This window comes from Chelonia mydas, chromosome 2, assembly GCF_015237465.2.
Source record: "Chelonia mydas isolate rCheMyd1 chromosome 2, rCheMyd1.pri.v2, whole genome shotgun sequence".
Lineage (NCBI taxonomy): Eukaryota > Metazoa > Chordata > Testudines > Cheloniidae > Chelonia > Chelonia mydas.
In genome coordinates, this window is record NC_057850.1 from 75,083,470 (window position 1) to 75,100,606 (window position 17,137).

General features: G+C 40.0%; 1 protein-coding gene across 1 annotated transcript in view; it reads right to left on the reverse strand.

The window, feature by feature from the left end:
* LOC114019266 (desmoglein-2) overlaps window positions 1-17,137 on the reverse strand; it is a 43,553-nt gene that overhangs the window by 23,111 nt on the left and 3,305 nt on the right. The window contains exons 2-3 of the mRNA XM_037892710.2: window positions 3,750-3,785; window positions 2,206-2,340 (exon numbers count right to left, since the gene is read on the reverse strand). Of these exons, the coding sequence (XP_037748638.1) occupies window positions 2,206-2,340; window positions 3,750-3,785 (171 nt within the window). The remainder of the gene's footprint in view (window positions 1-2,205; window positions 2,341-3,749; window positions 3,786-17,137) is intronic.

Consider the following 17,137-nt stretch of genomic DNA (forward strand, 5'->3'; position numbering starts at 1 on the left):
AGGAAGATTGGGACTTCTTGGTCAAGGAGACTCAGAGCTGGTGAGGGGATGACTGGAAGCCAGTTGGTGGGCGAGGGAAAACACTAAGATCAGATGAAAAAACTGGGAAACAGGGGAAGATCTGAAACTGATTGGGAAAGAAGACAGACTGGGAGGAGAGGTGGAGACTGGGACTCGGATGGGGAGCCTGGAGTGGGAGACAATAGTGACTGAGCAAAGAGCTTGGGATGCGAAACCTGATAAGTGGAGACTTGGATAAGGACATGGTTGGGGTGGGAAAGAGACAAGTTTGACAGGACAGAAGTGGGAAGGAAACAAGAAGAAGGGTCTACATTTACCCCAGCACACCTCCCTCCAGAGACCGAAATGGAATCCAAGATTGATGAATCTTACCAGTCCTCTGCTGCTAGCAAATATCTGTGAATGCCACTGTCAAATGTGCGTTTCATTCCCTTGTTGTTCTGATCCACACACAGGATGAAAAACTATTATTGCTATCAGTTACTCCTTTAGCTCAAGTGCCTGAGAACTGTGCAAGTGGATCTAAAGATTCCAATCCGGCTGTATGTCATTATACCACATGATGGCATTTCTGTTTCAGATGTCTGCTTTTTTAAAAACCTAAGAAATTACATGCTAAGACTGCAAAGTCAAGCACTCAGTCAGAAAATGCTCCCCGAGTGTACGCATTATGACAGTATTTAATTACATCATCATATTTTTTCCATAGGACCACTGCCTCATTCAATGAATAAGACAGACCTGCTCTAAGGATGACTCAGGGTAGAGAAGTAGGCTGTAGAACCGCTACCTCATTTGTTGTGGAAGTTGAAAAGTGCGTAGTGAATGAGGCAGGGAACTGCAGGAAAAGAATTGAGGATCTCATGGTTAAGGCAGTTGGATTTTGCCCTGGAGAACTGAATTCTGTTCTTCCTTCTGCCACAGACTTCCTATGTGATGCTAAGCAAGTCACTGAAAACAAGTTTTTCATTCGTGGCCACTAACTGTGCATTCCTCATTTTCTGAGTGCCCAACTTGACACTGTGAATTCTGATTTGCAGCAGTGCTGAGCACTGACAGCTGTAACTGAAGTCAGTATTATATAGCAATCAACTCCTATTAAGTACTCTGAAAAATTAGGTCTTACGCATCTTAAGTGGAGCACCCAAAACATGAATACTTTTCATTTTAATCTCTCTGTGCCTCTGCAGCCCATCTGTAAAATGGGGATATCACCCCTCCACACAAACACCTCACAGAGGGTTATGAAGGTTGATTAATCAATCTGTTTGTGAAGCACTCAGATACTCCAGTGATGAGCACCATATAAAAGTCCAAAGGAAAATTAAAAATTCCTTCTTCAGATCAGAGTTTGAACAGTGTGCAGTAAATAAGACCTGAGGCCACAGATTTAATAATGAGTAGGGACACACACACACAGTTCATTAATAAAGCACCAACCTTCCTGTGCACTGAATGAGGCTAGGTCATGTGCAAAAAATACTATTTGATCAGATAATTAAACACTGTATCATAATGCATACACAGAAGGCAGGAGGGGCAAATTAAGGTTGCACAAGCAACCTTAATTCTGGCATTTCCTAACTTGCAGTGATTGACTTTGTAATGTTAACATTCTTTTAACACAGTTTTTTTTTTTTTTTTACAGGTAATGCGAGTATAAACTTTGTGAACTAAGAAGAAAAAAAAATAGGTAAAAATTGAGGCCAACCAACATTAAACAGTGTCCACAGACACCATTTTTTTTTTTAAAAGACAAAACCACTCTTAAAGAAACACTGTAAAATAAAGGAACTTGGTACATATACGAAGTACTGCACAGATAAAGTTGTTCAGATGTTGTGTAGAACCTACAACAACGGTTACATTTGTTTGATTTTTAGTTATTTATTACGTATTATTCATTGTTGAACAGATACATTGGTGAAGAAAACCCCAATTTTGTAAGGCATAAGAGTAACGGTTACTGTTGGCCTAATCCTGCAAAGCATTCATGCTCAAAATTCCATTTTGGAGATCATTGCCAAGGTAACATTTTCTTTAAATTGCTGGCTTAAAGAATTGGAGGGTGGTTTTAACAGCGTGTGTGTGTTTAGAGTAGGCCCCAGCTATATTTTACAGGCAACAATGTACTTTCAATAATGTTTCCCCATCTTACTGTGTTTCAGCTGTTCTCTGACTTACTTTAGCAATTGGATTAATCTTCAAATTGTCATCCTCTTCTGAAATCATAGCAGGTGGAACAACCCATTCCCGCTTTTCTCTGATTTTACTATTCTGATTAGACAGATGATCATTTTTGGCAGCTTGATTAAAAACCTAAGAAAAAAGTAGGTTTAAATTCCAACATTACATTTTAGCCATTAAACACTAACACTCTTCTCAATTGACCACTGCTGTGCCTAGAACTTCTGGATGCCATTTTCCACATGTAATTTTAATTAAACAAGCTGATTGTTTAAATTTACACTCTGATTTTACTGTAGATTTTTTTTTCCTATTAAGTATGCTTTATTTTAATGGTAAGGGTCAGACTCTTCCCTGAAAACCCACGTAAGAAGGAAATGTGTCTGTTTCTTTTAAACACTCACTTAAAAAGGCCAGGTTTAAAATAAACAAATATAAATTATGTGACAACTGGGAATTAGTCAAGTCTCTCAGAATGGGTGTGAATTAAAGTGGTAGCTATCAGATCAGAGGAGAAAGTTATCTATGCAATCCATTTTAAAGAGCTGAGGCCTCTCACATTTCCTTGTTTGCCTTCCCCTCAAACCTCCCTCACCCCCATCAAATGACCTCCATCTTCTCTCTTTACTGCTCCTTCCACCCTGTCCATAGAGCCTCACATCCATCCTCCCACTGGCGCTTTGTCATCCACCCTTATGTTATAATCTTGTCAATCCCAGAGACTTGCGAACTACTTGCTTCCACTACCTTATCCTCTTTCCCATGGAAACCCACCTGTTCTCTCCAACTGCCTGGCTTACTCAGTGCAGCGGCTCTCAGTATCCAGATTCAGATTTGGGGTGGGATTCATGACAGAATCTTAGGTGCCTACAATGGCAGCTAGATGCCTAAATCCAACATACAGGCACCACTGGCACTCACAAAACCTCTGCTTAGCTGCTGCCTATTCCTGGAGGTGCTTAAACTCCTTAGGTACCTACGTTTCCTCCATTAAAGTCCCAGAGGTTCCTAAATTTTGGTTGCTGAGCATGAAGACAGCTCCCTAACTCGACACTGCTGAGCAGTTTGGTTCCTTACTCGTGCCTAAGCCCCACTGGGACTCTCAGACTAGGTGTTCCTCCACTGTCTTGCTTTCAGGACCCGGTGCAGTAGGAATGCTCTGTGCATACCTAAAACTGCACAAAAGATGGTGGTGGTGCAGTGCCTAAGTCCCCCTTATGACTCTCACCTTGATACCAGCCAGACGCTAACAGTCACTACCATTAACTCAGAGAATCTCAAAATTGATTCATCACAATCATAATATTCTAGGGAAGTTTTCTCCCAATGGAAAATAGCATTAATGTTGATGGGTTTAGGACTAGGCCTATTCAATTATATTTCTGCAGTAAGCAGTAGATATGACTTTTGTGTTGTGTCTACATCAAAGCAACTCAAGCTATTTACCAGTTATAAGTAAAGTGGTCTTTTCTTGTTTACTGTTTGCTCAGAAAACCTTTTCTACACATGGACATTGTAGTTATTTCTCAACCATTGCCTACCTCTAGGTGAAGTCCATTTCCAAAGTTCAAACAGATCTGTCAAATAAATGATATAATCAATGTTATTCATTCTGCATCTGTTTAGTAGCATTAAGGTACAGTTTATACAACCACACCCAAAACAAACTTCAAAATATAAAAAACAAGTAAGAGTCTGATATTGCAAGGCAGAGTGGATTTGATTTAAATCACTAGTCAGGAAGACTCAATTTAATCATGTATTTCTACATAAAAGTGCATTCTTTTTGGTTGTTATAACCTTAATACATATTCTTCACAACTCAGAGATAGATGTAGACTTCATTTTTAGAAGGTACACACTATAAATTTTTAAGTGATTTATTTTGAAAACTTTTCAGATTAGTTTTACAGCTATATCAGAAAATGGTAAATGAAATAACCAAACAATCATTCAAAGGTAATTGAAGCAGATATTTATGAAGTCATTGGGTGAACTACTTCCAATTCAACAGGTTAATCATTAATATTTGGAGGATTTTCTTGCCATGCTGTATGAGGAGGAGATCATCATCAGACAGACATTTAAATAGTTTTATTTAACAAACAAACACACACACACACACACGTTATGTTTTCTGGATTTTTTCTTCAACAGCAAACATAATATTTTAACAAAACAAGCATATGAATTTTTGAATTTAGTTAAACATTCAAGGTTTTTTTAAATCAGGTTTGTTTTTATTAAAATTGTTTTTAACTAAAATAGTTAAATGAATTTAAAAAATAACAAAACAAAAATTAAATCGACTGTGTCAGCCAGGTCAACATGAAAAACTTAAAATATTGGCTTCTGCAGCTAACTCAGTCGTCTTCACCTTCATTTTCCTGTTTGTTCATAATCTGCAAAAGGAAAAACAAGTTTTTCTGCTTTTTCAGGTCCCAAACCATTTCTTGATTTGGAATGAATTAGTCCAAAGGAAGAAAATATTCTTTCTACAACGGCTGAAGAAGCTACTGCTGTTAAAAGTGAGATTATCACTTCAACAGTCTCTGAATCCAAGTGCTTAAGTGACTTCCACCAGTTCACAGGTGTGACTTTCTTTAAAACATCATCAGCAAACATATATTTCTTGAATGGTTCACCCTTAGTTCTGAAGTTTATTAGAGTTGACATTACGGAGGGATGATTGCTGGATGTCCATTTCATAACCAACTCCTCTTCTTCAGCAGTTAAGGTTTGACCCTGGTACCGAGTACTGAGAATATCTGCAAGAAAATGAGCTGAAGATAGGGCTTGTCCCATTTGTTTTTTTAATGCTTGTAATTTAACTCTGTCATTGCAGATTTCTCTTTTTAAGATCTCACCCAGTTCCTTCCAAATTTCAACAGCGTCAGCAATAAAACAGATATTTCCCTGCATTTTGTTCAAGGCTACAGAAATAGGCTTCAGGGTACTCGGCATGTGTTCAACATTTCTCTTCAGCCCAACGTTGAGAACTTTGGCTGTGACAGTGTCATCTATTTTTTCATGATTTTGTTCACAAACTGCCATCAGATTAGGCCAGTTCTTGATATAATGCTGAAAACAGTCCACTACTGAGTTCCATCGCACGTCTTGTGGGAGAGTTAGCTTGGTTCCTCCCACTTTTTTTAAGAGCAGCTGCTGCAAAGTGGTTGTTATGGAAGTATTTTGCAATTTCAACAACATTAGCCTTTATTTCTGGAACACTGAAGTCTTTGGCTAGGACGTGTATCAAATGAATACTGCAACTGTAGGTTATTAGCTTTGGACTCTCTTCTAAATAATTTCTTCTCATCTTGGATACATTTGGAGCATTGTCTGTGACCAAGCTGCGTACTACACATTTGAATTTTTTTCCATAGTTTGTTATAGTTTTTACTGCAACTTCTTGTAAGTATTCTGCTGTGTGAGCATTTCCTGATGTATCAATTGTTTCCGTAAGGAAGACAATCCCTTCTTCTGTCGTCACACAAGCACATAAAACAGGATCATTGTGGACATTGCTCCACCCATCAAGACTCAGGTTAATAATTTCACTCTAGACATTTTGCACACTGCTCAATTTCTCTTTCATACACTTTATCCAGCAATTTGGCCTATGACATCTGCTCTCTTGGGTGGACTGTATCCTGGTCTTAATGACTGAACCATGTTAATGAAGTGTGGGTTCTCCATCATATGGAAAGGAAAATTTGTTGCATAAACAAACTGGGCAATTTTTTCATCAATTGCCTCTTTTTGTAATCTGCTGGTTCTTATCACAAACTTATCTATGGTTGTTTCTAGATAATGGAGATTTTTTTCTTTTTGCTACAGGTGATATACTGTGGCTATGTGACATACATGATGTGACTGAAACACTATCATTGGCAGATAACTCTGAAACTATAGAAAATGATGCTGATCTTGAAGGTTTATAGTCTTCAGAATCCTGTATGTTGAGGATGGATTCTCCTAAACAAAATAAGTCAATGCAGTTATTTAATTATTATTACTATACTGCTCATTTAGTATTACTCATTGTAATCACTGACACTCAGTACTACTTTAAAGGTGAAATTGTAAAAGGAAGATCTGCCTATTTCAGCTATTTATTTTTTATCACAACTGTATCTAAAATGATAGTACCATAGAGTAACAACTACATTTTTTGCTCAAACATGAGAATTCAAGAATAGTCCAGAAGGAAGACAGGCAGTCCTTAAGAAAGAGGTATGAAATAAAAAAGTTTACCAGTCTGAAGAGCCTGTATGTTCAGACATGTTCCTTTCATCTTCAACGCAGCTTCCTCCTGAGACAGAACGCTTCTCACGATGTTGTTTCATTTGGGCAAGCAGGCCTTGCATTTCTTTGTTGCACTGTTTGCATTTTGCACGCAAGCCTGTCTTACCCACAGGTAGAGGAACTTCATTAAAATATTCCCAAACTGGGTCTCTTTTACGGACTGTTTCCATTACAGCTTTTCCCTTCTAGTGAGAGAATGGTATGGTAGATCACAGATCAGTGAAGGCTACACTCAGAAAGACCTCAAGACTTCTGGAATATGCTGCTCAAACACTTTCACTTTTGTTTCTATTGCCTGTTCCTCTTTTCTCACATTTAACTCCAGACTTCTCCTTGTCCAGATCTATTCCACCCCCAACAATCTTCTATTCATTGAACTTTTTGAAACTTTCCATTTTTAGAGAGAGGTAAGGGATCTACTCTGTGTACACAAATTTGCATAGAGATAATAGGGTTGAGGTCTATTATTTCTCACCTCTATATATTCTTTATTTATTTAAAAACATTTTTGCTGTTAACAAGCATGTTATCTCTGGAGACAAAAATCCACAGTTTGAGAACTGCAAAACTAAGCATCTGTGATGGTATCTTCTAGACGGAGTACTGAGTCCCATTGGGTAGATAGCAAGATTAACCTAACTAATCTATACAGAAGCCCCTGGAGCCCCATAAGATTGGGTCCCTAATCCATGAACTATTGGAACTCATTTACAAAACTTTTCTTAAACATTACATGAATATATTGTCTCATACTATAGAATTAGAATTTATAATTCCTACTCCATGATGAGATATCTTTGAGCTATAGTGTATCTTAATTAAAACTATCTTTAGATAAGTTTTTTCCTCAAAAAGGATTTTATCAAAAAAAATCACTTTTTATCCAGCCTCACTGCAAGTCATTTAGGTGCTTTTGAAAATTTTACCCACAGTCTATAAGGTATACAAATATTTTATAATTAGAAAATTAAATAAGGTTAGGATCTTTGCAAGCCTTTATTTTAAGAAAGCAAGGAAGCAAGCAAGAATTCTCTTTTTCTTATGCATAAGTGATCAGCTCTTGGTTCAACAATAAGTCAATGGGAGCCTTCTATTGATTCAGACGGGTGTAGGATCAGGCCAATAATGCTGAAACCAGCAGTATTAGGGTGAAACTTTGTCTCTCCTGGAGTACCTCTGCCCTGTTAGGCCTCGGATCATGTAGGAGCATCAAAAAGGTTTCAGGTAATGTCTTAAAGCAAGGATATATCAAAATAACTTCATTTATATTTATGAAGTGAAAGAGGTAATTCTGTGCCTAGAAACCTTTAGAGTAATAGCCTTCAGCTCCATGTCCTATACTCTAAAATGTATTACATATGTTTTCCAAACACACGTCTACAGTATGTGCACAGTTCAGGGGAACTGCACCTGTATTCCCCCTCTGTGATCCCTTAAGCGCACCACTGTAGACTCCCAGCGCCATTCTTGGGCTAAGGCCTTAGGAGAAGTTTAGCTCCCCTAGAACAAACCATGCTATTTCCAGGGCCTCAGACGGATCAGTCGAGATTCACAACATTGGTGAGGCTGCTCACCTGGTATATTTGTTATACCTCACCTGGTGCTGGACTCCATCTTGGGATGTCATTATTTTAAAGAATCCTTATTGAGGTTACAGGGACAAACCATCCCGATGTGTAGAAAGAATAGTAAATATGGCAGGCGACCAGCTTGGCTTAACAGTGAAATCCTTGCTGATCTTAAACACAAAAAAGAAGCTTACAAGAAGTGGAAGATTGGACAAATGACTAGGGAAGAGTATAAAAATATTGCTCAGGCACGCAGGAGTGAAATCAGGAAGGCCAAAACACACTTGGAGTTGCAGCTAGCAAGAGATGTTAAGAACATGAAGGGTTTCTTCAGGTATGTTAGCAACAAGACGAAAGTCAAGGAAAGTGTGGGCCCCTTGCTGAATGAGGGAGGCAACCTAGTGACAGAGGACGTGGAAAAAGCTAATGTACTCAATGCTTTTTTTGCCGCTGTCTTCACAAACAAGGTCAGCTCCCAGACTACTGCACTGGGCAGCACAGCATGGGGAGGAGGTGACCAGCCCTCTGTGGCGAAAGAAGTGGTTCGGGACTATTTAGAAAAGCTGGACGAGCACAAGTCCATGGGGCCGGATGCTTTGCATCTGAGAGTGCTAAAGGAGATGGCGGGTATGATTGCAGAGCCATTGGCCATTATCTTTGAAAACTCATGGTGATCGTGGGAGGTCCCGGACGACTGGAAAAAGGCTAATGTAGTGCCCATCTTTAAAAAAGGGAAGGAGGAGGCTCCAGAGAACTACAAGCCAGTCAGCCTCACATCAGTCCCTGGAAAAATCATGGAGCAGGTCCTCAAGAAATCAAGTCTGAAGCACTTAGAGAAGAGGAAAGTGATCAGGAACAGTCAGCATGGATTCACCAAGGGCAAGTCATGCCTGACTAATCTAATTGACTTCTATGAAGAGAAAACTCTGTGGATGACGGGAAAGCAGTGAACATGTTATTCCTTGACTTTAGCAAGGCTTTTGACACGGTCTCCCACAGTATTCTTGCCAGCAAGTTAAAGAAGTATGGGCTGAATGAATGGACTATAAGGTGAACAGAAAGCTGGCTAGATTGTCGGGCTCAATGGCTCCATGTCTAGTTGGCAGCCGGTATCAAGCGGAGTGTCCTAAGGGTCAGTCCTGGGGGCGGTTTTGTTCAATATTTTCACTAATGATCTGGAGGGTGGCGTGGATTGCACCCTCAGCAAGTTTGCAGATGACACTAAACTGGGAGGAGAGGTAGATACGCTGGAGGGTAAGGATAGGATACAGAGGGACCTAGACAAATTAGACGACTGGGCCAAAAGAAATCTGATGAGGTTAAACAAGGACAAGTGCAGAGTCCTGCACTTAGGACGGAAGAACCCCATGCACTGCTACAGACTAGGGACCGAATGGCTAGGCAGCAGTTCTGCGGAACAGGACCTAGGGGTTATAGTGGATGAGAAGCTGCATATGAGTCAACAGTGTGCCCTTGTTGCCAAGAAGGCCAATGGCATTTTCGGATGTATAAGTAGGGGCACTGCCAGCAGATCGAGGGACATGATCGTTCCCCTCTATTCTGCATTAGTGAGGCCTCATCTAGTGTACTGTGTCCAGTTTTGGGCCCCATACTACAAGAAGGACGTGGAAAAATTGGAAAGCATCCAGCGGAGGGCAACAAAAATGATTAGGGGACTGGAACACATGACTTATGAGGAGAGGCTGAGGGAACTGGGATTGTTTAGTCTGCGGAAGAGAAGAATGAGGGAGGATTTGATAGCTGCTTTTAACTACCTGAAAGGGGGTTCCAAAGAGGATGGATCTAGACTGTTCTCAGTGGTAGCAGAAGACAGAACAAGGAGTAATGGTCTCAAGTTGCAGTGGGAAAGGTTTAGGTTGGATATTAGGAAAAACTTTTTCACTAGGAGGCTGGTGAAGCACTGGAATGCGTTACCCAGGGAGGTGGTGGAATCTCCTTCCTTAGAAGTTTTTAAGGTCAGGTTTGACAAAGCCTTGGCTGGGATGATTTAGTTGGGGATTGGTCCTGCTTTGAGCAGGGGGTTGGACTAGATGAACTCCTGAGGTCCCTTCCAACCTTGATATTCTATGATTCCCCGGGGAGGGGAGACCCAGTGTGTGGGGGCAGAACCCCAAAGGCACTGGGGCCCGGGAGGGATATGGGGGCCATGAGGCAGGTGAGCCACCAACCAGCAGAGGGTGCTCTGGAGGCTGGAGAGCTAATTCCCAAGACGACCAGCAGTAGGCGCCGCAGTAGTGAGTCTTCACTTCGCTACAAGGTGCAACAATATTAGATATTTAGAAATTAAAAGAAAAGTAGTTAAATTGTTGGAGAAAGTGAGATTGTTTTGATTTTGGAACCTGAAAATTTGAGTTTTTTAGAAGGAAATTAGAGTAGTTTAACTCTCTTTTCCTCTAGCCCCTTAGATTTTGCACCCTGGAATAATTTTTTGCTTTGTTAGTACGCATCACATGACAATCTCTGGCGTGATTTCAGATTCAAGTCATTCAGTGAGTAATTCTTTATCTTCTCTTCAACTGGGATCTAGACTGTGACTAAGCTCTGTAAGTTAATTTCTCCTCTGATTCAAAATTAGTTGCTCTCAGTTTCTCTACAACTATTCTTTCAACTTCTACAGGAGGCTTTATTTCTTTTCGCACACTATTTCCTGGGTGCTGTTGGGAGATTAGACTGAATGTTGTCTCAGCTTGAGAACCAAAAAACTGTTCCTGAAGAGGTCTTTCCTAGCATATGTATCCTGAAGGATAATTCTGCCAAGTAAAATCTGGTTTAATTTGTGCTAACTGGAACTGGATGCAGAAACATAAATTGGGTATAAATTCAGGGTGGCCACCCCGAGAAAGAACCTGAAGTCTGATATCAGGAGAGGCGTAACAACCAATGCATTTACTAAAGGGTAACACAAGATGCAATCGCAATAGCTGAACAGTGACAAAAATGCTGGCAGGAGCTACAGAGAGAGCTGAACATCTCCCTACACTTTAAAACCCCACAAAAACTTTAAATACAGGAACAAAAGACTGAAAGTGAATAAAAGTTGGGAACTATGCATGTGTTGAGCTGAGTCAGGAAATGGCATTCTCCCCCAGGATTGGGAGGCAGTGCCCATAGCGCTGGAGTAGCCTACAAAGGCCTGCTGTAACTCACCCTACATATTGTCTAGCATATCCAACCATCTGGTGGACACACTGGCCACGTTACTACCGTCCCAACTAATCCCCTACTGCAACAGAGAGATTGGTGTGGAGCCTCAGCTCTGTGAGAGGGACGGAGATGCAGAGTTCCCCTTTTTGAAACTTCTTTGCTCCCTGGTAACTACACACAGCATTCTGGTTATGTAGAGGGCTGCTGATTCGAGTCATAAGGCCCTGATCTGGTTATTCTGAAATCTTTCCAATGTGTTCAATGGGAGCTGGATTAGTGACCCAAGACAATGGTTACTAGAGCAGAATGTTTTACTAATGCTAATTTCAGTTTAGTTTGCAAACAAAAAGAATCTGCTGCAGCACACATGAGAATGCAGCCCACAGTAATCACACTTCACTGACAGAATATGAAACATACATACAAACTTGATGGATGAAATCCTAGCCCCAGTGAAATCAATGGGAGTTTTTCCACGGGTTTCAGTAAGCTCACAATTTCACCCAAAGAGTAGAAAATGTACACTTGCAAGGATTCATGGGTAGGCTGTTACAAAGTAAAATTAAATGTGCCTCAGTTGTGACTGTATTTTCTTTTATTAAAAAGGCATACAAAGCTTCCGAAAATCAGTCTCATATGTTTAGATTGTAAAATTTTTGAGTTAGAAACTGTATTCTTACTTTATGTATGTAGAGTGCCTAGCACCGTGGGATCTTGATCCTCAACTGGAGCCTCTAGACACTATCCCCAGTACAAATAGCTTCCATTATCAAAAGCCATATCACTGGCTTTTTGTCAAGGAAGCAGTTTGAAGGGAAGAATATGACTGCTTTATGGGGGAGAACCTGGTCCCATTGATCTCAATGGCAAAAATTCTTATTGAGTTTTATCAAACTAAGATTTAGTCCTATATGCTTTCTTAAAATAATTAAATCTAGAAGTCCAGCATTTCTAAAACTTAGATATTTCATATTTGCTTTGTGTTACAAGTATCACTGAGAAAAAATTAAGCTTGTGACATAATGAAAGAGTCTTATTGTGATTAGAGAACTTTCCAAACACACAAAGTCTCTTTCACAGGTGCGTCAAAATTTTTGACTATAATGCTAAAAACACATACACATGTTCTTAACTTTCTGCATGGAGGGCTTGATTTCGCTGGGCTTTGGCTCAGGATCAGCGTCAAAGGGACTACTTAGCTGTGTAAAGATAGTCATATGCATAAGTGTTTACAGGATTTTACATAGTGCTGTGAAATCTGTGTTCCACGTGTCAGCGTATTAGATGGTGCCAAGAGGGGGCTGTAAAAATCCTGATAAAGAGATTATCCAAGAACTAAAATGAGAAATTTAATCTTCTTGTCCATTGCATAATAAACAGTCTTTTGGATCCACTTTTTATTAGGAGGCTCAAGGTCCATGTATAAGATTTTGCAGGCATTTCCTACAACCAGCTGCCTAGCTAGCCATTTGCTGATGCTTTCATCCTATCACAACAACAGTGAAATTGACAAATACAACTTATGGCAAGTGGCAGGCCTTCTAAAATCTAACCCCCCTCTTAAGGGCTGTATGAGACCTCCTCAGGTTGAGGGCATCTCCTACACCCTGTTGACAGAGTCTCTGCATTAGCTATAATGGGGATGAATGAGGGAGGTGAGCTTGCAGTGTTCCAGTAGCCCCAGTACCCTGCAAAACTGATACAGAGGAATAGCTGCCACATCAGCAGCAGATCATCCACACTGTGCTCTTCATGTGGTTTTTTTTTTCCCCCCTCCCTAACTGCTTTATATTCTATTTCCATAGAGCCTGAACGCTTGGGCTTTGTGCAAGTAAAATGAAACTCAACCTAAGTATATAACCATAGGTTTGCCTCAGACATCTTATTTTTTTAAGTTTGGCCTTTATGTTTTTGGAATGGGGGAAGGGTTGACAATATCCCCACCACAGGGTTTTTTTGATCAATACATTTTAAAGATTAAATTTTAAAAAAATAAATGCAATGTGCTTAAGTTCTCATACCAATGAGCACTGATTGTTTTAAAACTGCATTTAAGTCAATGTGAAGTTTACATCTACCCACATGTGTGAAAGGATGGATTCTGAGAATTGCTGAATACTCAGTTTTCACTGAAACCAGTAGAAGAGTTGAAGCCACTAGGTGAATCAAGCCAATAATGATTAAGAATCTTAACTCATTTATGTATTTCTTCATTACTAAACCTTTTAAAGCATACACCTTTTCATTTTTGTTACTATTTTAAATGTTTCTGGGATGTTTTCTGAGTGTAGAGAGGTTCAGTTCTCCCTGTGAATCTGATGGTTTACACAAGCCCTTTTTTGGTACTATTGGGTGACAGAGATCACAACCTGTTACCTTTGAGTAAGTGCATACATTGTTATGCTACTCCTGACCCAGGGCTGATCTGCACTAAAAAATTAGACCGACCCAACTACATTGCTCAGAGATGTGAAAAATCCACAACCCTGAGCGATATAGTAAATCTGACCTATGCCCCCATATAGATACGCTAGATCAACAGAAGAACTCTTTTGTCAACCTAGCTACTGCCTCTCGGGGAGGTGGATTACCTATGCCGATGGGAGAACCCCTCCTGTTGGCATAGGTAACGTTCATATTGTAGATATATAGACTACAATATAGACATTTTGCACTTCAAATGTAGATAAGCCTTCAGCCTCCCTGGTAGTCAGACTTCACGTTCTATCTCTGAGGTGCTCCACCTGACACAGTCTTGAATTTGTCACCACACCCAATTCCAGTCATTACAAATTAGATCAGGTTTTATTGAGAGCATAGGGAAAAAAAGACACAAGAAAATCAAAGCTGGTTAAATAAACATTTTTATTAAATTAGAATTAAAATAAAATCTGGCAGGTCACTACAAAAAAGGTTCCTATGGGTAGGTCTACACTGTATTTGGGAGTGAGGCCTCCCAGCCCACGCCCACAGACTTGTGCTAGCAGGGCTTCAGCTAACATGCTAAAAGTAGGTGTGTAGACATTGCAGCTTGGGCTCTGAAGACTGGGTGGGGGAGGCCTTGCCAATGCCAAAGGGTCATCTACTCAGCTATTTCTAGCACACTAGTGAGAGCTTCACTAGCATGAGTCTGCGGACATGCAGGGTATATATACCCTAAGTGGCCAAGACTTAGTTACAGGCAATTGTTTAAGGAAACTGACACATTACCTAAAAATACTTTCCGTTGTTGTCTCCCTGCGCTTAGCACCATGGTCAGTGTGTCCATAGATCCACTAACTCTCTCAAGCCCCAGCATGCTTGAAGAAAGATGCATATCCACCCCAAGGTATGTGTCCGTTCCAGGATGGATCTTTGTTTTACAGGAAACAATCCTCCACAGACACCATTTGCCTATTTCACAATCACAAACAACGTTTCAAGTAACACTAATATTAAGAACAACAAGGAGTCCGGTGGCACCTTTAAAGACTAACAGATTTATTTGAGCATAAGCTTTTGTGGGTAAAAACCCCACTTCTTCAGATGCATGGAGTGAAAATGCATCTGATGAAGTGGGGTTTTTACCCACAAAAGCTTATGCTCAAATAAATCTATTAGTCTTTAAAGGTGCCACCGGACTCCTTGCTGTTTTTGTGGATACAGACTAACCCGGCCACCCCCGATACTAATATTAAGCCAACTTTTATCAAAAATAATGAAACCAGATTCCACATTTGAAATTCATCTCCAGAACTCTCAATATTCTTGTATTGCTACAATTACAATTTGTAATCAACATACTGACCATTCTAAGTCCCAATCCTGAAGTTTGTTCTATACAAATGGAGTCCTATGCCTGTGGACATCCCTTTGAAATTAATTGGAATCTGCATAGGTTCAGGAGGTCTGCCTGACATTATCTCTCATATCAGATTAAAATACCTGTGTTATTATGTCCATTGAGTTAGTGATACAACAATATTTTAGTGTAGGACTCCCACAAAATTTCCCTGTGATTAACCCTATTTCCCAGAGGTGCAGGACTGAAGATACTATTAATTTCCATTTAAACAGTATCACTTTCTCAGAACCACACCTAAGTAAGAGGGTAACATCTATGGCAGGAGTAATTTTGCTGTAACTAAAGACAAGGTGAATGAACTTCATTAAAGGTAGGGAACTCACCCAAAGAATCTCTTCCATTTGGTGGCAAACTTTTAACAAAGACCCCCAGTGGCTCCTCCAGAGAATCACTGCTTTGAGTTCACAAATGAACTAGTCAATCTGATTTCAGGTGCACTGTCATGGTTCATTTATATTAACATATATTAAAAGAGCATATTCTGAAATTTGACAAGCCAGCGTAACTACCATTCATGCCAATGGCGTTAGGCACAGTGAGAGAACAAGTTCTATAAAGGATGCATATTATGGAAGCTACGGAATCTTAAACTGTATGACAATTTGCTTCCTTAAACTTTTTGCATCTTCGCTGAACAAGTTAATTTATAAATCAGTGACACTGAATGGATGTCACTGAGAACAGAATCTCGCCACTGGTTCCCTCCGGGAGGGTTGCAACTTACCAGGGAAATCACAAATAGGTGTCAAGAGGGAAATTACCCTGCTCTTACCCATACTTTTAAGTGGGAGGTGAGATGAGTCCTGTGTAGATTTTGACTAGATTGGAGTGCTCAGGACAGGGTGTGCCCTGATAGGGAACCTTTGCAAACCATTGTATTATATAAAATCTCTGAAGTGCATGAATAACCATGTGCCCTCTCTTGATACTTTTAAAGCAATGGATAGCAAGTAAAATAGAAACAAAACACTAGACAGTGTTAGACTTAAATATGCTAAGTGGGATTGACATCTTTTCATTTAAAGAGCCCAAACCACAGACTTGATCTGATTGACTGATATTTCGGTTTTTGTTTGTTTTTTTATTAGTAGAAAATTTTAAAGGGCTGTTGGTTTAATATTGGCACTTCCTTTGTCTACAACTCTTCCAAGTGTTAGTGAAGAGTGATGTTTCCAAATAGGTATTGACTTCTGACTTTTTGTTTTCACATCAAAGTATTGCTTTGCATTAAAGGCTTTCAGAGGATTAGGAAAACTGTATACATCACAAGGTTGAGAGTACAGATTTTTCAGTAGTAAAAAATGTAATGTACCGCTCTGATTTCACATAAACATCTAAAATTAAAATCAAAGTACACAGGCCTCTTCAGTGTTAATTTAAGATTTCTTTAACAGAAGCATATTTTCTAGGGAAATCCCTGAAGGCCTTTCACTTAACCACCTGCCGTTGGTGGTTCTCAAGCTTCATTGGTGGACTCAGAAGCTCAGAATTATTTGCTGGGGAATTGCTAACAGAAAAAATATCTATTCAGGAGGATGAGAATGAGTATACTCCACCCTTGTAACAAAGCCCTCTATTTAAACACCATGAGTCAGAGTCTGATCTCATTTAAGGTATGTCTGGAGCTGGAAGTGCGATTTCTAGCTTGGGCGGAAGTACGCACACTAGCTTTGATCCAGCTAGCACACTTAAATCAGAAGTGTGGCCACAGCAGCGCAGGTGATAGGATGGACTAGCTGCCCTGAGTACAATCCTGCATGGAACCCTATGTACTTACTTGTGTGGCTTGCCCATCTCTTTGCCCACACCTCTGCATCTACACTTCTAGTTTTAGCATGCTAGCGCAATCAAAGCTAGCGTGCATATATCTACCTGAGCTGGAAATTATACCTCTAGCTCAAGTGTAGAGGTACACTTACACTGGTGTTAATACAGACTTACTCCTCCAAAGTTACTTGGGTGGCAGTGCCAATATACTTAACTGTGGTGAAGTTACTCCCCATTCACACTGATGTTTCTGAGATCAGAATCTAGCCCCAACTTC